This window comes from Chiroxiphia lanceolata, chromosome 15, assembly GCF_009829145.1.
Source record: "Chiroxiphia lanceolata isolate bChiLan1 chromosome 15, bChiLan1.pri, whole genome shotgun sequence".
Classification (NCBI taxonomy): Eukaryota; Metazoa; Chordata; class Aves; order Passeriformes; family Pipridae; genus Chiroxiphia; species Chiroxiphia lanceolata.
In genome coordinates, this window is record NC_045651.1 from 17,771,780 (window position 1) to 17,797,854 (window position 26,075).

The following is a 26,075-nucleotide window of genomic DNA, read 5'->3' on the forward strand; positions in this document are numbered from 1 at the left end:
GATGAGCCCAGCCGAATTAGCCATGCTGACATCAGTCCTCAGCTAACTTAATGCAAACAGAAACATTTCCTCCTTAAAGACCACAGATGGTCCACCAGTGGCACGAAAGCAGACTTATTCAGATTTTTAAAGAGCAGCAAGGATGTTTGGGAGTGGGTTTTTTGTTGGTTTTAAAGCCCACTGATGGTTCGAGGTCTTTCTCCAAGAGGTTCAGATAAAATCCTGTAACCTTCAATACCATGATGCAAAGAAAAACGGTGCCTACCCAACTACACAAACTTCATGACATTATTTATTTCAAATCACGGTTCAATTCATTACCTACAGTACCTACCCCAGTTGTTATCAGTACTACAGATATGAATCTCAAAGAAACAAGGACCAAGCTGGCACCATTCATGACAGCTTTGCACTGCCTTGAAAACCATCCTTGGAGCCTTCCTAAAATATCTCCAGGCTTACAATAAAATAAAAAAAGCGCACACAACACATAAAAAAAAAACTAAAGGAATTAATAATCCCCAGGGGCTGTTCTGTGCCTCTGGCAGCCAAGAGCTTTTTGGTCTTCATGGCTCCTACAGCCCATAGAAAATAAAATCCTCTGAAGTATTACGTTTCCTTAGTTACAATAAGGTGACATGAGGACAGAATTTCAACCTAAATTCTGGTGTTGCCTTAAACCACACAAGTAATGCAATTTTAATTTGGTTTTCATATGTCTAAATTATAGATTACTACTATGCCTTAACTCACGATATGTTAAGTGTCTGACACGCAAACATCTCAGCTTTGGAGAGAAGTGGGTCTGCAAACCCACCTGTGAAAAATTGTACCAGTACTGGTGGGAGCTCCATTATACTGGGAATATCCAGCATGTGAACATAGTTAATGGTTGCAAAAAATGCAACTTAACACAGACCAACTCTTCTCTGGTCCACTCAGAGAGTAACATTTTTTTAAACGCCAAGACTCGTGTTTTGTTATTTTGACTATGAAACAGGACATGTTCAAAAAGTGTCATTTTCAGTGCCAGAGATTGAATTTTACTCTGTGTTCTTGCCACTGAAAATTAATACATTACAAGAGCAAAAAGAGCCTCACCTGAATAATTACAGTAGGAAACAAACTGTGACAGGGGTTGGGGATGCTCTGAGTTCCGTGAGGAGCGCAGGAACTCCGGCAGCAGCCCCACGTTTGGGAACTCTCATCCCCAGCCAGCACTGCAGGGCACATGGAATTCCACATCTACACCGAGCTGCATCTCGACTGAATAATTTATCAGCTCTCAGAGACACGGTTGGTAAAACACAGCGGTGATGACGAGCCCTCTTTACACATCCCCAGGCTGCTCCATCCTCAATGCAGTGACACGCAGGTGACAACCAGCTCCAGGGACACACCGAGCAGGGCTCCAAGGATGTGGGAGCACAGCGAGCTCACTGAAGCTGTCAGCATCACCTCGGAGCCAGGAGCTGGGTAAAGGAGGCCCTCAGATCCTGCACATGCTAAAAAAACAACAAAGGAGCACCAATCTCCAATGCACGTTCTTTTTCTGTATTCATCAAGAAATGCATTCGTGGAAGTGAGAGGGGCAAAACAGGGTGGTCCCAGCTCAGGCTGTAGCTGTAAGGAGAATTGTAACAAAGCAGGCTTAAAACAAACAAAGTCTAGGAGGAAATAAATGAACAGATAGGTATTTATTTGCATATTAAGAGCCAATTTCCCATAAAAACAATACTTCAGGAAAAGGCTTTTTCTGTTGAAAAGCAGTACGATGTGTACTTGCCCTTAACTTTAACATATTATGCACTAGACTATAAGAAATTCCACATTTTCTAGAGTAAATGGCCACACAGCTCATACTAAACCATTTTTATCTTAATAAACCCTCAAGCAAAAAGTGTGGTTAAAATGTTTCATGGAAGGTATCCTGCAAGCTGTTACAGAAAAGAGAATTGAAACTTTTATCTAAGTGTAAGAAAAATCATCATTTGTCAGTCCAAGCCTTCACTCTCCAAGTGCTCAGGGATCAGAGTACTGAGGAACCAAGAGGTTGTGCTCCTACAAATATCATGGAGAATCAAGGCAATCCTTCTGAGCAGGGGATGGAGGGGGAAAAGATCAGAAAACACGGGATAGGAGAGACCATAAATACTCTGAGGAACTGGCTGAAACTCCAAAAACTCAAAAGAGGGCTAAACTATGCAATTCAAAGTTCACAGGAGGGGAGAGAAGTATCAGGAGCCAGAAGAGGAGCTCAGGGGGGCAATCCCCCCGAGTGATGACAGGGTGCTCCACAAGGCTGAAAGTTGGGCTGGAAGCTCCAGGCATGAACAGAAAGAGACTGGAGGGGGATGCAAGGCCAAGGAGAAAAGAAAGGCGTTGTCAAAACTGACAGAAAAAAAAGAAAGCAAAGGATCAGTTACTCTATTTGCACTGAAAACATTTAGAATTCATCCTACCAGGGCCACTTTCCATAGAAGTGCGTTAGCAAAGACAAGGATGACATCGAATCCAATCAAGGACACACTATCAAAGCTCTGTTTTATTTCTAAGGAGCTGAAAATAAACATTTAATTGCATGAAGGTTTCAACTTAAGATCCTGGAGATCAAACTGATGCCCTTTGGAACCAGAAGATGAGGTTACACTGATTTTAGTTATGGATAACCAGAACTTGCATCACGTCCCTCTGAGACAACACCAGAAATAGGAGAGGGACTGAAAAATGACTCCAAGTCTTCTTCACTAACCCAAACACAAACTTTTACAGAGCAAATGTATCTTGTTATTATGCCTCCCATTATTAGATTTTATCTAAACAGAAGAAAGAGAAGAGCACAGAAGCCTAGAGAAAATAAATTACTGTCTACTGCTGTAAGATAAGTTTAACATGCACCTGGGATCTTGAATGAAACTGTTTCCCTTCACGAAAAAAACATTTTAGAAGCTTAAATGTTAATTCAAAAACTCTTATTTTCTATAAAAAGCACATTATCTGAAAAAGCATCCCTTTTAAATATCCTCTATAGAAACATTATCCAGTCATTCTGTACTTTCCCCATCAGACCCTCCTGCTTTACAAACAGGGTAACTGTGGATACATTCTAGGCTTGGAAAATTGTTAGGATGTGCATAAAATTTCTATTACAGAAGAATCATATACATCTAAATCGTTAAGTTTAAAGCTCTCTTTTATAATGACTTCACAGTGCAGTTACAGTAAAGAGTCCAATACCACAAAGTGCATCACAGACAATTTAACAGAGAAAGTTATGATCAGAATTACAAAGATGATCAGAATCTTGCTGAGATACTTGTGAATTATTTAATTTTTTTGCTTTAAAACACTGCACTGGTATCACAGGAGTTTAGTTCAGTGTAAGTTGAATGTCTCTTGTCCTCACAAACACAACCAGTCTATGGAAGCAGATCCCCACAAACCCAATGCAAAGTCCTCTACCTTCCCTCATCCTCTTCTAGAGTCACAGTGGCTTGACAGCTGGCACTGCTTTGATCACTGTTCACCACACTCCTGGCTGCTTATCACCCTCCCCACGTTCCCTCACAGATGCCTGCATCTATTTATCTCATCTCCCACAGTCTATCATTCCAGAAAGGACACAGTCCCCAGGGCAGGGACCACCCCTTACAATTCTGCCCCTCTGCTGGTTCCTCCAGACACAACTGACAGAGAACAACCATCATCTTCCTGCCAAGGAGGTGCTGATCTCTCCCAGACACATTTCCAAGGATCAGCACAGTTTTGAGAAATACATTGACCTCCACGAGGGCACTGCAGAAATTCACCACGCTCACAGTTCTCAGTTCAGCCTCCTTTTGGCAGCTCCTGATGCAAGAGAATAGATTGCACTGATCACTTTACACAAGTCTACTCTGTTCTTTTACTTTCAGAAGCCAATGGCCACAGAGTCTCTGGGGGATGAGAGGTGGGTGCAGCACCAACCAGTGTGTGCTGTGCAAACTGGTGTGGACACCCCTTGTGCTTGGAGAACATCTTCCCAGTGCCCACGGAGCTCCTGAAGCTTCTCCTCCTCCACAGCCACACCAATTAACCTCCCCAGGCTAAGGTTAACCTTCAGAAGTGTTCTCCTTCATGCACCTTCATGAAAGCTTACCTTTATGATTAGTCATAAGAACTATGACTTCATCTTGCTCTGATTCAATACATGGATCATCACACTGTCACATCCAGAACAGCTGTAATTACAACTGAGTCAAGAAATCATTTTCAGACTATTGCCCTACACTGGTTTAAAAGCAACTAATTAAAACAATTCTGGGACAGATCCACATAAACCTAAGTTCTAGTTTCAAAATAGTATCACAAAATACTTGACATTTTCAAGTTAAAAGTTATAAACTTGCATATTTAAAATTCTGACATCTTATTCTTATCACTTATTTTGCTGTATTACATATTATTAATACAGAAACAGATTTTAGTACAAAAGTTAGCTAAAACCAAAATGGAACAAACTCAGATCTAATTCAGCTCATCAGTGTGTTTAATCCTATGCACACTTCTCTTCAGTCACAGAACATCATGAACAGATCTCTTTAAAAGTTGGAAGGGGAGTTGCAGGAATTTTGGGGTGCTTTGTGGGGTTTTCCAGAAGGAAATAAAGATGCTTTACCTTTTGTGGGTTTGAAGGTAAAAAACTTTTAGCTATGGATTGGAATGCAAACCCCATTAACGGGTTCTCATCAGCCATTAAAAAAAAAAAAAGAAAGAAAACCCAAACCTCCCCCTCCCCAACATTTTATACCATTTCATTTATGATTAGTAACTGAGTGGTTAAATGGCTTGGCTGGTGGGGCAGCAATCTGCTGGGTATTGTCCACAGAGCTGACACAGGGGTCAAAAATCTTTTTTATATTATTATTTTACCCCTGTCAAGCTCTTATTCGAGCACATGGTTTCTTTTTTGTGGTTTCTCACTTCAGCCCAAACTCTATGGAAAGAGCAATCCCAGCTGAAGCACCAAGGTGACTAAGCATTCCTTAAGCAGTATTACAACATTCAGACCTCCTTAATAAGGGCAGTGCAGGTAAGCCAAGCTTAAGTAAACTCAGCCTTTCATAATTAATGTCTGCAGAGTAGGAAGGGAAGAAAAGAGAGCCACGGATGCTACACAAGCCAGGATTTGCCAGTAGAACTCCGAGGTGAGGAGCCACAATTACTGCCTGAGGACACAGAGCCCACCCACCCTGCAAGACCACCAGTACCTGCAGCTCCATTTCACCTGACAATGGGCTGGACTCAGCACATGGAACAGCCCAAATGCAGCCACCCCAACACCCAGGTATTGCCACGCTGGCTTTGGCAGCCACGCAGGGACACCCCAAACCCAGCACTGCTGTCACCCCACACACTGCGAGCTGCCGTTCCCATTTCATCAGACACCAAAACCAGAGGGGAAAACCATCCTGGACAGGGCTCCCACACACCCAGCTGGCTTCTCCCTGTGCCCTTCCACACCAGCATGCCACTGAGACTTTAAACTTTTTGGGATCAAAGTCAAGAGCAAACCTCCTGCTCCAAAGTCAGTGCTGCATCTCGCACTGCCCAGAGCTCAAGGGTTTTGCCCACTGCCTCCAAACCCTCACAGCTCCCACATGCCAGAAAGTTGCCCAGTCTTTATTCTAGCCTTTTGATATAAATTAATAATAAATAATAATTTAAAAAAGGAATATATGCCTGGCCTCAGGTTTGTAAGGTAGATCCCGTGTCTTAGGTAACTACTTCTTGGGGTTAGCCTTCCTAAAACACCAGGAACTCAGCTGGAGCACACCATACAGTGAGAGTCTGATAAATAGTGTATTTTTTAATTTCTTTAAAGGCTTTTATCTCAAAAGGTGGGTTTGCTCGAACGTTCTAGCTTTCATTAGCTCCTTTGAAAGAAACACCCTTCCCTCCCCAGTTTCACAGAAATATTGCATTCTCAGACACACAAAATAATTTGGGTCCTTTAAAGCTAATTGTAATTACATAGTTCAGCTAAATAATTAATCAATTCCACGCTGCTGCACAAAGGAAACAAGCAGTACAGCTTCACACAGCTTGGAAATTAGAACATCAGTGGGTTTGTATACCAATATTTTCAAGTTAGCAAAATATGCCAGCAGTTATAAAAATGTTACACTTCAATAACACTCGCCTCACATTTACAGGCTGAAGAGCAAGCTTTACACATCTCATGAGCAAATGGCATTTTTTATACTTGCCGTTAAATTTGCAAGCTATTCATGCATAAAACAATTCCACAATTTCAAGGTCCTCCCTTCCTGTTTAGAAATGATTCCACAAGAACAGTTCATGCACAGCCAGGATTCCAGCATCTCCAGCCCAGCGTGCTGCTGGGATGAGAAGGGAACACTCAGACAGCACCAGGGCTGTCAATACATGTCACAGAAATGCAGCACAGACAAAATCTTACTTACTTTGGAGGCCCAGGGCTGCAGACAGTTGGCGTAACATCGAACAAGAAAAGCCATTTCTTAGGCTGGGGGAAAAAAAGTTTCCTTTCTCAAACAAAAGCCACAGGGGGGGTTAAAAAAAAAAAAAAAAAGAGAGAGAAAAACCCCTTCTGCTTTCTCTTTAAAAATCATAAACCAAAGCAGCAAATGTACATATATGCAACTTCTCAGGCTTGGATTTCACACTGAATTCAATTACAGCTTCCACTAGATCTGAGGAGTTTTCAGTATTGCAGGGAGTTAGCAGCAGCAGCAGCAATTCCTATAAAAATGTTCCAGTTTTAACAAGCACATAAATTCAAATCAAAATGTTTCTTAGCTTTTCAAATACAAATGTCCATACGTTCCCCCAGGCAAGAGGCATGCACCCAAAAAGTGCTGCTAAAACTGAATTAATTCAGAAATGGATTAGAACTGCAGGTTAAAGCAACAATACATTGAAAGGCGAGATATGAATTCTTCAAATTTCTTTTTTTCTCTTCTAAAATGCATTTACAAGTGGCTTATCTTCGGGTCCACTTTTCAGAAACTTCATATTCGTATTGTAGATGAAATTTTGCAAAGGTTCTTCAGCATCTTAGGCAATTCAGGAATCCCACATCCTGGATATTAAAGTTTCTTCTTTATACTCTTGTCCATCATAACTGTAAAAATTGAATTAGCGTCCGGACCGTAGCTCCAGGATATCTGCTCTAACAGGTTTGCACTGTGGAATGCATTAAAAGCCTCTGCAATACAAACCCTTTCCTCTTTTGCCCCCCCCCTTCTTTTTTTTTTTAATGCAGTTTACAACTCTGCAGTGTTGCTCAGTATTCTAATGCCTCAGTCAGATAGCACGGCTAATCCACGCCTAGCTTTGCCAATTAAAACATTTCTGTAATGCCCAACAAAACAGGACGTCCATGGCTACAGCAAGGCTGACTGCCCGAGTCCTAATTCCTACTATCTTTGCTTTGCTTCTCAGCAGCTCCCTCAGGAGAAGCTCCCATCGATTGGATGCTCCGCAGCAAGATGAAATATCTAATAAGGAGGAAAGAGAGTGGGAGGGGAACGGAGCTAAAAGGATGACATCACCTGTATAGAAAGCCTTTAGAAACTGCATTAGATCAATTGGCTACTGGATCTGCAGATGCAGCCAACAGAGCATCTTTACTGACCTAATATAAACACACATATCAGTACAACAACTGCTCAGCAAACACCCCGCTCCACAGTAGCTTTTATATCATTTTAGCATCTATTCATGGATGTGCTGGAACTCTGATTATTCTTCTTTTTCTAAATCATTTTTTTTTTCCAAAATTAATCACATGCATCTACTAACACTTTCAGCAGCATTTAGGTGGATTATTTCTTATCTTTGCACCCAAATCTAGAAATAATTAAAATAAATATCTGCGGCTATTCACATGCACACACAGATACACACCCATCATCAGCTCACAATAATTTCTGCTTTTATGTATGTGTGTCACACAAGAGCCTCAACATTTTTATCTCATCCTATACACTCATTAGGAGATTTTTGTCTAAAATAAGAAGTAAATTTCTTAATGAAAGATGATGTTTATAATCCTCATAATTTTAATGGTTTTCAAACCGTGTTTAAAACTTTTGGTGGGTGGGGGATTTTTTCCTCCCTCAATCAAGACCGATTATATCTCTAACCCCAACTGCCTTAATTCTGCAGTAGTCAATTCAGTTTTATAATCTCTTTTTTGCAACTAAAAACTGATATATTTGCAAGGAGCTTAGTGCCTTGGATGGCAGCCCAGCGTGCTGGAGAGCTGCTCCAAGGAAGCACGTCCGAGATCCCACACCTTTGAGCTGGGTCCTCTGCGATGCTCTCGGTTCCTAGAAGGCAAGTGACTTCTGCTACTGCGCAGGGGAGGAAAGGAGGGAGGGGACAGGGAGGGGGACAGAGGGTGCTGGCTCTATTAAAGCCATTATTTTGTACTCTGGATCATTTACTTCATCCACAAGAAGGGGCACTCACTGTTCCCGTTTTTCCCCCTCTTTGGAAAGAATTTCCGTCACCGTACATCGCATTATTCCCAGTTTGCATCACACTCTAGGGTACTTCCCCAAAATAAAACTATCCTGGGATGGTCATGCTTCCCATGCTGCCAAGGGGTCCCTGGTGGCAGTGAGGGCCAAAAATCCTTTTTTTTTGTTTGCTTGCTTGCTTATTTTTGAATATTGAATCAGGCAGTTTGAAGCAATCCACAGAAAGCTCTTTTCCATCTCCTGTGCCAAGGGACATGTGGAAGAAGATTCTCACATTTTTGAAGCCAAGTTGTACCAACAGGACACCACTCTCCATCTCAAACCAACAGCTCCTCAGCAGTCATCCAAGAATTGAATTCTTCCCAAATAATCATAGAATCGTAGAATATCCTGAGTTGAAAGAGACCCATGAGCATCACCAAGTCCAACAGTTATGATGGGAACTGCACCTTAACTAAGAAAGACCTTACCCTGGAGCCTTCCAAAACTGTCTTAAAAGAAAAAAATTGGCATCAATGTCTGAATTTACTCAACCTCTATCAGACAACAAAAATAATATGCAGCAAGGGTCCATAAACAGTACTGGGTTTAATTCGTATTTAAACATAAAGGACAATCTGAACTTAATTCCTGAGCTTGCAAAATTTGCAAACACAAAGTCTGATTTTTAAAAGCTGAAAGCATTTTAATTAGAGTTTTACAATGCACTACAGAGCTATACAAATAGCTGTTTCTCCTACTGTTTTTTCACTACTGAACAATAGGCTGGGATATGTCAGCTTCATCTTACACATGACTGTGTTGTGCCTTTTCTAATAATTCGTTAAATTGTATTTAAAAGCACCTTAAACATCCTTAATGCTACAGAGATAAATCTTCAGCAGCAATGAACACCCAAATACTTTTATGCTGTGCTACCTATATTATAATTAGCATGATCACCATTTACATGAAGGAGAAAAGAAAACCCACCCAGCCAAAGGAACCCTCTCCCTGCCTGCCTGCCCCCGATAGCTGTCGGGGCACATCTCCCCCTCCCAGTGCATTGTGCAGCAAACCCAACCCACCACACATTTTGGCACGGATGCCATATTTTACAAGTACTGTAAACACCAGCTCAATAATGGGAACAAAATTCTATTTCCTTCTAGTTTTTGCCTTTAAGTGCAGATGACATCATCCCTGTGGCCGTGCCGCCAATGAGCGCGCCGGGGGTCCCGGGGGGCTGCAGCGCAGCCCTGCCCGCCCAGCCCCGGGCGGGGGGAAAACCTGACCTACTTCCACACCCCGGCTTTTGGGGCATCCCCCCCCACCCCTTTCTGCTTTCATGCCTTTCTTTATTTATTTTAACACATGCCTCTCTGCAGCCCCAGCTCCCTGCAGCACAAGGCTGTGTTTTTATAAATCGTCTGTTTAATGACAAATCTCAAAACCGGAACAACTCTGAGACGAAAAAATAAAAATCTGATACAAAGGCTTTGTAGTGATCACAATCAAAATACTTGTGAAGGGCTGCAGCACTGAGCAGAATCACAGTCAGAAAATCTACAGCCACATTTTAAGGCAGAATCCAAGTTTTCAGAGAATCTCAAGGAAAAAGCAGTCTACCATCTCTGAATTAAAGGTGGTCTTTGTTCCTTAACACTGATTTATTTCCGTGCTGAAATACCACTCCATACATTTCTCTGCATCGTTCCCTTTATCCTCCCATAATGCTACCTGAATCCTCCTGACTGTTAACCAAATCTGCCCATTCTAATTGCCTAAGAAGAGTAAGTCACTGAAAAATGGGATGTTTTTAAAACGATAGTAAGGCCTTCCATAATTTAAAGGCTAATTTAAACGCGTGTTCAGTTCGGCAGGATAAGAGCCCTCTCTCATTTAAGGACACCACAAATGCAAGTCCTGCACAGGCAGGGAGAACCCGCAGCCCCCAGCAGAAGGTACCCCAGGAACAGCATGACTTGATCAATGAGAGGGAGAAAAGCCCTTTGTGCAGCAGCACGGGCGGGGAGGAGGGTGATGGTCTCAAAGGCATCGTGGCCCTGGCTGATGAGACAGGAGCCAGCGAGCCGAGGGGCCTGGGTCTGCAGGCTGGGCTTGAGGACTCCTGTCCTTTTGTCCTCAGAGCCAGGCGGCTGCTGACGCGCTGTCCCTGCCACGCTGTCCCTGCCACGCTGTCCCTGCCACGCTGTCCCTGCCACGCTGTCCCTGCCACGCTGTCCCTGCCGCACTCAGCCACGAGCAGACACCTTCCCTTGCCACCCCGATTTTAGTCCAACACCTCCAGTCACATCCTGACTCCAAGCCCATGGTGGGGGCTGGGGAAGGAGACCGGCTGCCCGGGAAGTGATCTGTCACTGCACACACTCGGGCAAAGATGTTTCAGGCTAAAATAATTCATTTTAATACAGTTTTGTGAGTGGGAATTGCCCAACGCAGCAGCATAATGCAGAAATATTTTAGCATTAAGGGCACCTTCATCGAGAGGTTATTTCCATAGATCTGACTACTTTAAATCTTTTTGGACAGGCAGGCAATGGAGAGTGAGGGGTTCAGGAGGCAGAGCCAGCTGCAGCCCCTGCCATGTTGGCACAGCTGGCTGGATTCGGTGTCACTGCCATGCTGCTCCCAGTTCTCCCCACCACTGAACTTGAACACCATAAATGATTCACAGTACTGTCGTGGCAGGGATAAAGAAAAGAGAATACAACCCTCCACAACCCTGTTCCTGACCCTTTTAGGAAGAGGAGGCAGGGAAAGCAGCACCCCGGGCTCCCCTTCCCCTCCAGGGTGACATTCCGTGGTGCCATCACATCCCTACGTACATCACTTTCCACAGCAGCTCTCGCTAACAGGCTGCAGAAAAATCCTACCCAAAGATCTGTAGGACTCATAAGTAGTATGAAAACACGATCCATCCTAAGGGAAGGAGCGAGGGAGAGGAGGGGGGGGAGCGGGAGAGGGAGGGCAGAGACTGTCATCATCCCTGAAGTGATGTAAGCTTCTAAATATAGCACCAGCAACACAGGAGGAACAATAAAAAGGCACCATGGATTGGATTTCTCCGTCGCTTTCGCACTACCCCGACCATCTTTTTTCAGCTGCCGCGTTAAGCAGGGAAAGGTCATCTCCTACTTGCAGCGATTCAGATTTATATGGTTTATAATACTTCCTTAAACATGTTTATAAATTGCAGCTCTCCCCTGCAGCTCTGTCTCAGCACACATACTCTGCAGAGCCAGGCAGAGCATGATCTGCATGGCAAACAGGGACAGCAGTGGGGGGGAAGGGGGAAGCCCCCTCTGCTACAGACTCAAAGTTCCTTGCTGAGGTTTGAGCCAAAATGATTCACACCACGCTCCTCCCTTCCTGCCTGCCATCTCATTTCAGCACAGAGTGGGGAAGTCTGGGAAGGTATGCAACCCAAAAATCCCTGGTGATGAAAAGGTAGGGATACCAACCATATAGGGTCAGTTTGTGTGATTGAATCCACCCAGAGACACTGAAAGGACGAAATCTCTAATATCCCACGGCAAAATTTTCCAAACACATTCAGAGTTTTGCTCACTAAACACACCCTCAATCTAGTCTCAAAACTGACATCACAGCCCAAACCTAACACGGACCTGGCCGTGATCTCCTCATCTGCCACCAGCCTGGGAAGTCAGGAAAATGCAAAGCCTACCAAGATACATATCTTCTCATCCCCCAAAAGTTGATATGATAGTCAATACAAAATATTGCTTTTTCTTCCCCCATTTATTAAAATGTTAAATCTCAAGTTAAACAGATTAAGACTATTTAGGACATAAAGTACCAACACACCTCTCACAAGAAAAAAGGTCTCTTATTAAATGACCTTGAGAATAACGCATTAAGTTCACAGAAGAGGTTAAAAAAAAATCATTAAAATGCCACTTCCAACATTTCTTCTGTCTTTTTTCTTGAGGATTAACACTAAACTGGACGCCTGCAAGCAGGAAGTGGGGAGGGATCTGACTCCTCCTACCAAATTTCAAAATTCCTCTCTAAGCAAGGGTGACTTTGAGCAGTCCACTCTCATTAGGGGTCAGTGCATCCAGCTTGAAGAGCATATGGGACACGAGTACCATCACAGGCACGGCATCTCATGGTCACTGCTGTCCCAGGAATAGTCCTGTGTCTGGAAGGAGTCCTACCCTGTGTCTGGAAGGAGTCCTGCCCCAACAGATTTGCCTGGGCTCGGGTACAACTTCATGCACAGACAGCTCTGCTGTCCCTGGACCCAGGCTGGGACCAGCCCAGCTCAGCACCAGAGTGAACAGGGATAATGAGGTGGGTGAGGCACTCAGGGTCTCCAGATCCCAAGATGCAGATGCCCAGGTCAGCCACGCTGGGGAAGCACAGTGCAGACCCTGGAGCAGTTCTGCGGGGCTCCCCTCATCAGGCGGAGCATCTCAGTGCCCTGATTCCCCAACTTTCTCATTTTCTGGTACAATCCAACCTTACAACCTTTAAAAATGGAAAGCTGAGTATGCTCTGAGAAATTTTTCCCCACCATCATCTGGGGTCCCTTCCTCCACCGAGGGCAAAAGAGCAGGAAAAGCCCAGCTATTCTCACCTAGTGAGAACTGATCTCAACAGATAAACCAAGGGGGTGAGCGTGATGCCTACCTGCACACCACGATGACAAACCACAGCTGCTAACCAGACTTGAAAGAAAACAAAACCAAAATCATACAGCCAGCACAGGCACTGTGGCTACATTACCTCAAACTAAAAACTTCCATCATGAGAACAAGACTCAATACTCAGCGATAGAATGCAACTCTGCCTTGCAAGAACACAGTAAGGATCAATGAGGAATTAAGACAGAGCAATGGTATTCAGTCAAGTATTTTATCTGTCAGACATATCCCTATTAAGAAGGATGCCATATATCAAATATAAAACTACAAATGCTGTTAAATGTCATTAGATAGCAATCGGTTCTATGCCAAAACCAAAGATACTCTTCTAGCTATTCTCTCGTACAGGCAGTTGTTTCCATGCCAGGTTTTTCCAAGGAAAACAGGGCATCCGAATGCTTGCATTATGTGCTGACATTTTCTGATGGTGATTTTTATTGGAAACTGCTCAGGATATTCCCAGTCTCTAAGTTGGTCCATGAGGCTTACAAAGAACATGTCTAAGTTGATGTGATTTTCCATATTCTAAATCAGAAATCCATTTTACCTTGAAAACAAAGTTGAAGACAACACCATCACAGTCCTTTGAAGAAGTCCTTCACATTCAGTCCAACAACTCCAACTTACAACCTTACAGTGCTAACATAAAAAAACAACCCTTCACACAACCACTTCTCTCAAAGGCAGGAGAAACCTAAACCCAAGTGAAAGGTTGAGTTGGCTACAAATGAGAATACAACCAGGCTGCTCCTCTTGAGTAGAGCATATTGGACAGAAACAGCCCAGATGGAAGACAGGAAATAAAAACCAGCTCCAAGCACGCCACCATCTCCCTGCACGCAGGCAACCAGCTTGCTGGCTGCTGCCCTGTCGGCTTCCTGCAAGAAGCCACCCAATATGTCATTTCAAGAGACTGAAACAATGTTAAAAACAAGGATCTGACAAAGAGCTGCAACTCGAATGCAAGGTTTTTAAGTCTCCAAAAAGACTGAAACACCTGTCCCCAGCCCAGAGCACTGTTCTACCACCAACCCCCCGAGCGACGCAGTTACAAGCACTGGGCAAAACCCCCACGCATTGTCTCAGCCTAGTTTGCCTAAGAGGCTGCTTATAAAGAATTAATGGCTTTGGAACTGCCACCCAGCCCCTCAGGGTCCATCAAAACAGAGATTAACTCCCTGATAATGCTATATAAAAGATTTTCTCAGACATCTTCCAAGGAACTGAGTTAATTTCTACCATAGTGTAAATTTGTCTATGTGGTAAAAGGAGGAGGAAGGAACAGATAACTGGTTGTTGTGTGGAGAGCACAGTAATAACGGCTTCAATTCTTGCTTGTTGGGGTGGTAATTTGCAAAATATTTAGAAGTTTCGAAAAGTTCTTCAGCCACAAGCTGGCACAAGAGTACATCCCTCCCACAGCACTGCCAGCACCAGCTCAGGTCAAGGGTTGAGCAGCTCTCCAGTTTGATGCCAGTTAATGGTGTCAGTCTGCGAAGGACAGACTGTGCTCAGGATCTGCTTCCAAACAGTTCCAGGCTTCCTGGTGAAAAGTGTTCAGTTGTACAAACACTGATGTGTTTGGACTGCAAGTAGGAAATAAATGTAAAAATATCCACAAGTTTTTCTTGAATTATCACAAACAAGTGCAGTTCTGCTGCTCTGCTGAGCAGGGGGAGGAAAACACACAAACCTGCTGCAGGACAATGCCGGGGTCAGGAGGCCCATCATCACCCCAGCACATGAGGGGAGAGCAGCTGTACAACTTAGTGCTCATCTTACTCAAGATGGAGGAAGGTTTAAAAATGCAGTCTGTGAGACAGGAATCATGGAAGAGGCTGGGAGGGACCTTAAAGCTCATCTTGTTCCAACCCTTCTGTCATGGGCAGGGACCTGGCCTTGAAGAGCAGGAAAGATGGGTAATCAGCTGTATTAGCAACCTCCCAGTGCAGCTCTCCCTAACAGCAACTCAGGACCTTGTTCCAGGGCCAAAGCCTCAGCCTGGCAGGGTAGGGACAGTGTGTGTCCATCTGTCCTGCAGCAGAATGATGTCACATCCCAACATGGTGGCATCATCCAGCACCACAGGCTCTCCCACAGGCCACGGGAAGGGCTGTACACTACAGCCAGCAGCCAGATACAGTAAATACAGGTGCCTGCTTAAAATAAATCCCCCCTAGTTTCAGTCTGATGTAGTTTCATTTGTGCATCACTCTGAAATGCTGTTACACAGCTGCACATGTCACCTCCAAACTGAGGCGATTCCTGTAATTCACAGTTTATAAATAACCTGCTTGTCAAGTTTGTAAAGGATTTAGGGAAACTCCCAAAAGTAAGTTTTGAAAACCGACTGTAAGTTTACAGATAAACTGGGGCTGAAGTTGCATTACGCTGTTAGTTTAAAAAAAATAAAATTTTCGTCTGAAAAACCCAGGTTTTCACCAAAGGGCAGTATTTTCATTAAGTATTTTCGTATTTTGTACGCAGCCTATTGAAGTCATTACTCATTGGAAACTGCAGACACTCATTAATTGGTTTGGGAAACACCAGTGGCCTATGGAAATTCCTTGGAAGATTTTTAATGCACAGCACACTTTGAGGATTGGTGTTTTGCTAATGACCACCATAACCAGTGGCAGACTTTCAAGGAGCCCTTGACAGTAAGACTGCTGACAAAACGAGCAGACAAAATCAATATGTAAAATAAAATATGAGCGAACATGCATTTGGCAATTCTCCCCTGGCTCCCAAAAGCAGAGGGAAGAGCCTGAGGGCAGCTCAGCAGAGCAGGGTGAGCTCAGGATGCCGAGCACAGGTTCCCATGACGGATGCCAGCACGACCCTGCCAGAGGTTGTTTCCAGCTCCACCAGTGAAGCAGTAGAATCACAGAATTGTTAAGGCTGGGGAAGACCTCTGAGATCATTGAGTTCAACTGCCAGTGCAGCACCACCACAACATTCACCATTAAGCCTTGTCCTCAAATGTCATATCCACATGTTTTTTGAACACTTCCAGGGATGGTGACTCCACCACTGCCCTGGGCAGTCTACTCCAGTGCTTTATAACTCTTTCCATGAAGAAATTTTCCCTAATATCCAATCTAAATTTTGCCTGGTGCAACCTGGTTTCCTCTCACCCCATCACTTGTTACCTGGAAGAAGAGACCAATCCTCACCTGGCTATGAGCTCCTCTTAGATAGCTGCAGAGAGTGAGAAGGTCCCCCCTGAGCCTCCTTTTGTCCAGGCTGAGCCCCCCCAGTTCCCTCAGCTGCTCCTCAGCCTCGTGCTCCAGACCCTTCTCCAGCTGTCTGGTCTGGGAAAGACACCTCTAGACCATTCATGCTTAAGCACTACCTAATTCACTGGCTCTTCCCCCACCCACAAAGCCCAGCCTAACAGTGATTTTCCCCCCAGAAAGGTGGGGGTTCCATCCCTGTGCCCCTCCTCTCCCCGCCAGACGGGGCGGATGCTGCATCCACACCCACGGCAAACCCACAGGCCCACGCAGGAAGTGAACACGCTGCAGACACGGCTCCTTCTGACCACAGGGGCAAGGAAAACACTGAAAAGGGCAGGAGTTCAGTGGAGCCGCAGCCAGTGTCAGCACCCACAGGGTCCTGTCCTGCAGGGTGCCTGGCTAACGGAGGCACAGAGCTGCTCCTGAGCCCCTGTGGGCTGGGATCGCACCCAGGCCACGCAAAACTGGAGAGAGAGACTATGAAAAACCTGCTGTTGGACAAACAAGCTCAGGAAGAAGGAACCTGCAGTATCTTGTTGCATCACACGCCACCTCCAGACAGATATGGATGACATCAATGTCTGTACCCTCTGAGGGCACTGCCAGACCCACGGATTCCAGCAAACCTAAATTCACCTTCGATTCATAGAATCCCACAATGGCTTGGGTTGGAAAGGACCTTAAAGACCATCCAGTCCCAAGGCTCCTGCCATGGGCAGGGACACCTTCCACTAGCCCAGGTTGCTCTAAGCCCCGTCCAGCCTGGCCTTGGACACTTCCAGGGATCCAGGGGCAGCCACAGCTTCTCTGGGCAACCTGTGCCAGGGCCTCCCCACCCTCCCAGGGAAGGATTCCTTCCAATATCCCAACTAACCCTGCCCTCTGTCAGTGGGAAGCCATTCCTCCTCGTCCTGTCCCTCCATCCCTTCTCCAAAGTCCCTCTCCAGCTCTCCTGGAGCCCCTTTAGGCACTGGAAGGTGCTCTAAGGTCTCCATGGAGCCTTCTCCTTTCCAAGCTGAACAATCCCAACTCTCTCAGCCTGTCATTAGTCAATGAAGTTAAAATTCTGTCGAGCATTTTTTAAAAGTATTGAAAAGAGGAAGTGTGGACATAAACTAAGTAAAAACCAATGAGCTGCAAAGAGAACCATCCTCCAGCTCAAGCAGCACTGATTTCAGCCACTCACAGATCAGCCACAGCCTCATTAAAATTAACTGATATTCCAAATAAACAGAAGCCAGAGATGCTGTGCCCAGGTTTGGCAAGAGGCAGCTGGAGACATGCTTTAAGTTGGTCTTAGTTGGTTTAGATCAATAAAAGGGACCATTTCAGCAAATTTACCTGCTAGTTAAAAATAGATTATAAGAGATCCACAGTGTTTCACAGCATTTAAAAAGGAAAGGATTAGTAATGGTAAAGCACCTAATGGGTTTGATCCAGTATATTGAAATGTGACTTAATTCCCTCCAATTGTGAGATCCCCCATGCTACCTCCAGCCTCTGACAGGATTACATTAAGTAATGATCAAAGAACAAGAAACCTGCCACTCAAGCAGTCTGCAGTGACAGACTTCTCTGAAGATAAATGCTTCTACAAGGCTCCAGGACAATTTTTACATGATGCAAATATTAAGATACTGCCCGTAAAATGCAATATTATAATAAATCTTTTAAACCTCATCATCCTCTTACAGGAGTTTAAAAAGAAGAACCCTGCATCTCTAAGAAAATGGATTACTAGTAAAGTTTGGTATCAATTTCTTTATTCTGCTCTACAATGAACTAACAAGTTAAAAAATTCAGTATGTTGTCACAGTTCTACAGAAATAGGCATTACATCATACATACACTATTTTTAGAGATACAAATAATCTCCATTTTAAAAAATATCACTGAGAGAACTGTCAAAAATATATGTGGGTAATAAATATGCAGAATAACAGAATGGTTTGGGTTGGAAGAGACTCCAACCCCACTGCCTTGGGCAGGGACACCTTCCACCATCCCAGGTTGCTCCTGGGAGCCCTGTCCAACCCGGCCTTGGACACTCCCAGGGATGGGGAGTCCACAATCTCAGATTAATGACCATAGCCATTAATTAGAAAAAAAGATTTGAGTTTACAGGTTTGAGAATCACACAGAAATTTGTATCAAATTCTTAAACCCCGTTCGGTTTCGAACACTGCATGAATTATAAATGCAAAACTTACTATCTCAGGTTTTATTTTGTACTTCTGAAGATAAATCCTTGAACCATTTACTTTTCTATTGCTTGATCCAAGATCAAAACAGCAATTTAATTTTTATAAAGCATCAGAGAACAACCATTAAACTATTTTCTTTAAAGCTCTGTCATAAAAAAGTCATCTGCTGTTAGTCTGGCTGCAGTTTTTTAAGCACCTGCTGCATGGGCACAGAAGTTTGGGACATAGTTTAACAGAGATGATCACAATTACTTTCTTCTTTTGTAATTAAAAACCACGGTTGCATTATTGATTGGGTTGAGAACTAGACTAAGAATAGAAATGACTCAATATTTATCTCCGTTGTGATGACCCCAGCTCCTGGATGCTTATCACCACAAAGAAATGCAATCAAGCTAATAGATCAGATCTGAAGCAAGAGCAGGCAGAATTAACACCAGTGGCACATTTCTTCCTAATCTGTTCATTTGGAGCAAGAGCTTTTGCCAAATGTGTCCAGCCCCACCTTCCTCCCCCACTCAGGACACCCTTGCAGGCTGATGTGTGAGATGCACAGTTATAAGTGACAAAAATGAAGAAGGTCAGAAATGCCCAGGGATAAAGAGATGGATGGAATTACAGGGGATGCTCAGACCTGCCCCAGCCCTAGAACTCTCTTAATTAAGAAGCATAAAAGGAAAGAGCTTCAAGGATGGTAACAATAATTTAAAATATTATTTAAAGTATCTGCATAGAAATTTTGGTTTCATGGCCAGTCAGGTCTTTCTACAGAACAAGTTCCAGCACTAACAAGCAGGGACCTCCATGTGAGGAGCAGGTGTAAGCTCATGTCACAACCCAACAGGGGATGTTTTATAAAACATAGATTAACCTTAATCATAAATATAATCACAGTATATTTAATGTGCAGAGATTTACATTCTAAGGAGTTAATACAGATTGCATGGATAATTCTCCTTAAAAGAAAACACAAGAAATCTTCTATTTAAGGAAATATTCTGAGCTGAGTCAAAGCAATACTGAATTTCAGTACCTATAGGATCTGAGTTTTCTTCAGAAAGCAGAAAACTACTTGTGTGTGAGAGATTAGGCATTTAAGTAAAAACTTAAATGGTGCCATGCTGAGTACTCCAACATCAACCATGGGAGCCCAGCTGGAGTCCCTGCAGAGGTTGGAAAGCTCTGAGCCCTCCCTGAGCACACAGGGCTCACAAAAGGTCCATCAGGACACATTCAGCATCTGTCACAGAGCACTCAGCAACAGGCTGGACAGGGAAATACAACTCTGTGCTCATTCATTAGCATTATGCCAGAGAGGAAATCTGCTGCAGAGTTTGTAAACAGTTTTCCCACTCTGGTAGAAACGTTTTTGCAAGTTCCTGTCAAATGGAAGTTTCACTCAAAAACCCTCTTCCTTATCCTGCTTCCCTGCCTGTGGGAGGGGGTTGGAACTACATGATCTTTAAGGTCCCTTCCAATTCAAGCCATTCTATGATTCTGCCATTCTCTCATGGGCTACATCAAGGGTTGCACTATAAAACCTGTTTGTCAAGGCCTCTGGGAACCAACAGCCACGTATGAGCAGGCTTATCCAGGTAGGAGTTAAACTCAGGCACAGAACTAACCATACCTCAGAAAAAGTCATTATCTTAACCAGTTACGGAAAAATATAGGCACCCAATTTTTATTTACTTGTCAAAGAGGCAGCTTGGTTATCACATTTTTATTCTGAATCATCTGTTGAGTTACAAACTACTTTTTGCTACCCTGAGTACTGTGAGTATGACACTTTCCAATTAGGAGCTCACAGTCTACAAAGCAAGGACTGGTATTTCAATTCAGGCTGCTAAAAACCCAACAGCTTGCAGATTTGCTAGCAGAGAGGTGGTTGTTTACTCCTTGCCACTTAGCACTCACTCATCCAGGAAAACACTTAGCAGCATCAACAGGACTCTTCTTATATATTCCTAATTAACTGACATTAAAGCAGATTTAGGAATGTGCTGTTTGATTTCCATCAAATGCTGATATATATATATACACACATATTCATAGATCTGAAGAAGCCACCAGGTTTGCAACAAGCAAGTGTAGGTGCAGGCCCACGGGTGCTCCACATCATTGATAACGAGGAAATAATGCAACATGAAGAAAAATAAATCCACAAGAAGAAAAATCCTAATGAGGACATCATTTGTTGACTCATCACAGTCCCTTGAATGCACCACACCAAGTCCTTGCAGCAATAAGTGATAACCTCTGAAATCATTCACAAAGCTGTGTGACTTGGTCTTTCTCAACCCAGAGATGCCAAGTCCCATTGTCACGCACCCCTCTGGGCAAACACCACAGGTGGCATCAGCTGTTCCTGGGGATTCTCCTCCTCTTAGCACTGAAATCTGAGAGTTATTATCTGTGTGCTTATTGACTGTCACAAAACCAAAGAGACAGAGACAGATTCTGTCATACGCAGACTGGGAATTTAATTCCTAATAAAGCCTTATGCCGCCTGCCCAGAGCGTGAGGGTCCAACACCTCATTTCTTCAATAACTAATTCAATGCTTACTAATGATAAAATCCAACACAAGTGACAGTTCTAGAAATGAGATGGGAGAGGGTGTTAAACTTCAAGCAGCATATTCTCTTCCTGTCACAGACATATTATTGCTGTGCAAGACCTAAAATCACCACCTGCAACCCAACCACTACCAACATACAGGAAAACCAGCAGTTTATATAAGTTATAAATTCATATCTGAAGCACATATCAGATATTTTGAAGTGTATCAACTGAGAGAAGCTTTGTATCGTTTGGGGAGATGAAAAGGAAGATGGGGAAAAAGGGGAGAAATTGAATTTGTTTTTCCTTTTCTGTGCACAAAGACCACTCAAGGTTGGTACTTCATCATTAGTACTGGTTTTAATCTTTGATTTTCAAAGCAAATCAAAGTATCCAGAACAATTATTTTCAATTAAATAAATTTGTCTAGATCAGATGTATATCCTGCCACCAAGCAGGAAGTTTGCATGTGAAGAATAATGGTAAAGAGAGAAACCTTCACATAAGCATTGTGGTCATGAAACCACAGCGGTACAAGCCTTCAACACAGTGCAGTTTATAGTCTGAGCTGTTATTTAAGACCAGCAAATTAGCTGCTGTTACTCTTTTTGATGCTTGAACTACCACTATTCTACTTTCAAGCAAGTAAACACGACCAAGTACGACAATGTTAATGCTGTATTGAACTGCATCTGTGATTAACTCAGTTTTAAATCACAGTTCAAATTTACTAAGGAAAAAAAAGAAACCTACATCCTACATCCAACAATTCCTACATCTTACCAAAAGAACTCCATGTAAAACCAAAAAAACCAAGGATGACCATTTCTCTGTCCAGTGAGCATGTCAAGCTTTATTTATAGCGCTCGACCAAAGATCCCTAAATCAAAAAATCCCAGTGTATTTTCTAACTAGTGCCTGAACTTCACCTCCACCTACAGTGTTGAAATCCAAACCGCTCCACTGCTCCCCAGCAAAGAGCGGTCTCGGAAAAGACAAGCATGGACTGCTCCACTTCACCAGTTGTGCCAGTAAAAGAAGATGCCAGGCAGCCAGGCAGAGCACACGATGCCAAGGAGCCAGGCAGGGCAGAGCAGACTCACCGACACGTAGCTGCTGCTGTCCACGTTGTCCGTGATGGTCTGGCGCTCGCCCCGCTGGTTGATCTTCCTGTACCTCCGGCGGGACTGCCGGAGAGGGACCTCTCTTTGCAAGATGTTTTCCTCATTGTCTTTGGAGTTCTCCACCTGAAAGACACGTTCGGGTTCCTGGTTAAACATCCAGTTCTTCCATAGCACCGAGAGCCGGTGGAGCCGTAGGAAGCTCATGGGGAAGGAGCAAACATAAGTTCAGGGGCAGTTAAAACCCTTCTTGGGGAAAACGGCCGCGGGCGTGTTCGGAGAACCTCGGCTGCAGGTCTCAGAACTGCTCATTACAATGAGCCCGGAGGCCACAGTTTCCTTCCAGGAAACAGTGCTTTTAAAAAAAAAAAAAAAAAAGAAAAAGTAAAAAAGGCCCACGTATCCTCTAAAAAATGTCACTCATCAGTAGAAACCCGCCTGCACCCACATGTATCACACAACACAATTACACACACTGCTCATGTCAAGCGTATCTTCACACAGAACATTTCTTTGTGTATTTACAACCTGGCAAAGAGACTGAATTACATCTCATTTTTATTAGCGCAATTTTTAAAAGCATAACTTATTTCTAGTAACAGTCACAGCTAAACAACTTCAATATTCCAGCTTTTTATAAACAGCTGCTCCATCTATGTCATACGGCTTCTAATCGCTTCCAGCAGATTACAAAGAAATAACTGAACTTGGTTCATATCTTAATGTTAAATATTATTTGTGACTAAACATTAAAAAATTAGGTAATTTATCTTGTTAGTAAAAGCCAACATGAAACCTTTTACTCACTAGTTACAATTTTTTTTTCTATAAAAAGCAGTCTCATCCTTTCCCATTTCCTTTGATGTTTGGAAAAATATCTCCCAGCAGGAAGCAGAGCAGACATGCATGCAAATAGCTGTAGTGGGCAAGAAGCCTCTCTACAGTGTATTTACTATACTGAGGTTTTACTGTCCTCAATAGCTTATTTTTATTTTTTTGTCTCCAATTTTCACTTGAAAATCCTAAACATTAAGACTTACTACTGGAACAGGAACCGCTTGTGTGATCTCACACAGCCCTCACTTCACATACCTCGGGTAAATTATCTCAAATTAAAATTCAAAGGTATAAAGGAATGTAACCCAGACAGACTTAAACAGACAGGAACAGGAAAGCAACCAAACTACCTAAACCATCACAAAAGCAAGATCACATCTACTTTCTACATAATTTTTCCAAACAGCTAAGTCTGTCTGAGGTCAGAGGAAGGTGCAAGCAGCTGGGTTTGTCTTGTACATTATTTTTGATTCCATAGAGAAAAGAGACATTAACAACACAGGTTAAAGATCTAACAGTTAGAAGAGTGAAGCTCACACCACAGTACTGTAGAAAAAAAGAAATTGGAAAAGCCAAGTTCCCCCCGCAAGAGACACCCACACTTTTCACTAGAAAAGGTGAAACACAGGCCAGTGACCAAAGCTGTCCAGCTGCAGCACTGCTGTAAGCAGATGGAACAAGGGAGTAAAAATACAAGGCAGGCAGGCAGCACACAAAAAGAAATAAAAAACCCTTTTGATCAGGTCATTTAGTATCATCAAAAAATGTAGTGAGATGCTCTATACAGAAGCCTTTCTTCACTTAGCATAAAATACAGATTTTAGTTAGCAGCAATGGTACTCTCAAGTTATACAGAAGGCTTTCTGAGGTCAGGAAGTTGGTTTGGTACTCATCAAATACCAAAATTGTGCTCGTTAATTTTTAATGCATTATCCTTTTTTATCTGTGTTCAGTCTTACAAGATCAGAGAAACTAAAATGAGTAGTGACTTCTGCAACAGAAGAGACTAACCTGGACCTGAGACTGCTGAGGAGGCTGGACAAACTCTTCCAAAACTGATGATTCTCATTATTCAGAAGCCCCAAACTAACAGGTATTTCTATGACTCAAGTAAAACAAACACTCAGTGAAAGGAGAAATTCTTTTTCTTCCCACAGTTCTAACTGAAAACTAAGAAGTGAGCATAAATATTTGTTAGCACCAAGGCAAAACAAACAAGTGCTGAAAATTGAGAAACTGAGACCACCTGCTTCCTTCAGTTAGTGCACTGCTGTTGACAAAAACAACATGAAAATCAGACACCAGGAAAGACCTCCACGCCACAGAGCTCCCAGGTGAGGACCACCAGCACCAACAGTATTTTGAGTTCAGCTGACCATCAGACTGGGTGCCCTCAATCAGCCCTGATTTCAACTGGTTAAAACTAAAAATTTCTCTTAGCAGAGAGGTGTCATCCTCCTCACTCACCCCCCAGCTGGATAACAGTCCTACAGAAGGAATTTGGGGAGAACTGGCCAGGCTGCAACCAGGCTTCCAGGTCAGATGGAAGCACTGCCCTGCAGACTGCTTCTCATTATTTCAGTTCCAATATAGAATCATGGAATTGTTAAGGCTGGAAAAGGTCTCTAAGATCATTAAGTTCAACCATTAACCCAACACTGCCAAGCCCACCACTAAACCGTGTCCCCAAGTGCCACGTCTACACGTCTGTTAAATCCCTCCAGGAATGGTGACTCCACCTGGGCAGCTGTGCCAGGGCTTGACAACCTTTCCCATGAAAAAAATTTTCCCAATATCCAACCTGACCCTCCCCTGGCACAGCTTGAGGCCGTTCCCTCTCTTCCTGTCCCTTGTTCCCTGGGAGCAGAGCCCGACCCCCCCCAGCTCCCCCTCCTGCCAGGGAGTTGCAGAGCCAGAAGGTCCCCCCTGAGCCTCCTTTTCAGGAGGATGCTCCCATATCCCCAGGTTCACCCATGGCACTGGTTGCCACACAGAAAAACTGAGGACTGTCCCCAGTTTCACTCTGCAGCCCAAGCCAGCAGTGAAACATTTTCCACCTCTAAACCCCACACTGCTCTTCTGGAATCTCACACTCAAATCTGAAGAAAGTGAAAGCACAAAGGAACAGAAAGGACACTTCAGTGCACCAAGATATGCTGCAATTCCAGGCCATTTTCTTAAGTGATAAATGGGCCTATTATTAATTCAATAGATTGCTCAGCCTCCAAAAATATGAGTTACAATGCCCATTCACACACTATCTGTTATCCTCATTAACTTAAGTTGACCACATTTTATGGCCTTTAAAATGGGTCAGTTCCCAGAGGATTCCCACTACAAAACTGATTTACATTCTAAAGTAAGAGCAGAGAGGAAAAAAAAATTTTAAAAAATCAGTCACCAGCAGGGAATGATGGTGTTCTTTAACTCCTTTAATGGAGTCAACTAATTATTTTGCTTGAAGATAAATATTCATTATGTATTAAACCTCATTATTATGTTGCAAATTATAAATGAGAGAAAATAAAAGAATTAAGATAAATTAATAAGAATTAATCAGGGAAATGAAACTCAAGTACACCCTGTGTCAGTGCAGATCATTAGCAAGGTGCACACCACCCCACTGGTGCTTTTTTCTCACCCTGTTTGAAGTACTACCCAGAAAATACAGTTAACAGCACCTTTGGCTACATTTACCTATAAAACATGAACATAAAAATAATGAAGAAACAACTCTGTACTTTTAATTCTCTGATCTTCCCACAGGAAAAATATACTGAAGTTCCAGAGAAGGATGTAAGATACTTTTAAGCATCTCTATACTCTCGTTGACATTTAACTACAATTACTGATAATTCAAGAGATTTAAAATACAGTGAACAACTGTCTGGGCTGCACATTTGTCTCCAGGAACACCCAGTAGCTTTTGAAGCTGC

General features: G+C 43.3%; 1 protein-coding gene across 7 annotated transcripts in view; it reads right to left on the minus strand.

The window, feature by feature from the left end:
• Window positions 1-26,075, minus strand: part of RAPGEF6 (Rap guanine nucleotide exchange factor 6) — a 113,676-nt gene that overhangs the window by 49,666 nt on the left and 37,935 nt on the right. For all 7 annotated transcript variants that reach the window (XR_004359723.1, XR_004359722.1, XM_032702695.1 and 4 more), the window contains exon 6: window positions 22,285-22,428. Coding sequence is in view for 5 of the 7 variants with exons in the window: in XM_032702695.1 (XP_032558586.1) it covers window positions 22,285-22,428 (144 nt within the window). In the remaining 2 variants the exon portion in view is untranslated. The remainder of the gene's footprint in view (window positions 1-22,284; window positions 22,429-26,075) is intronic.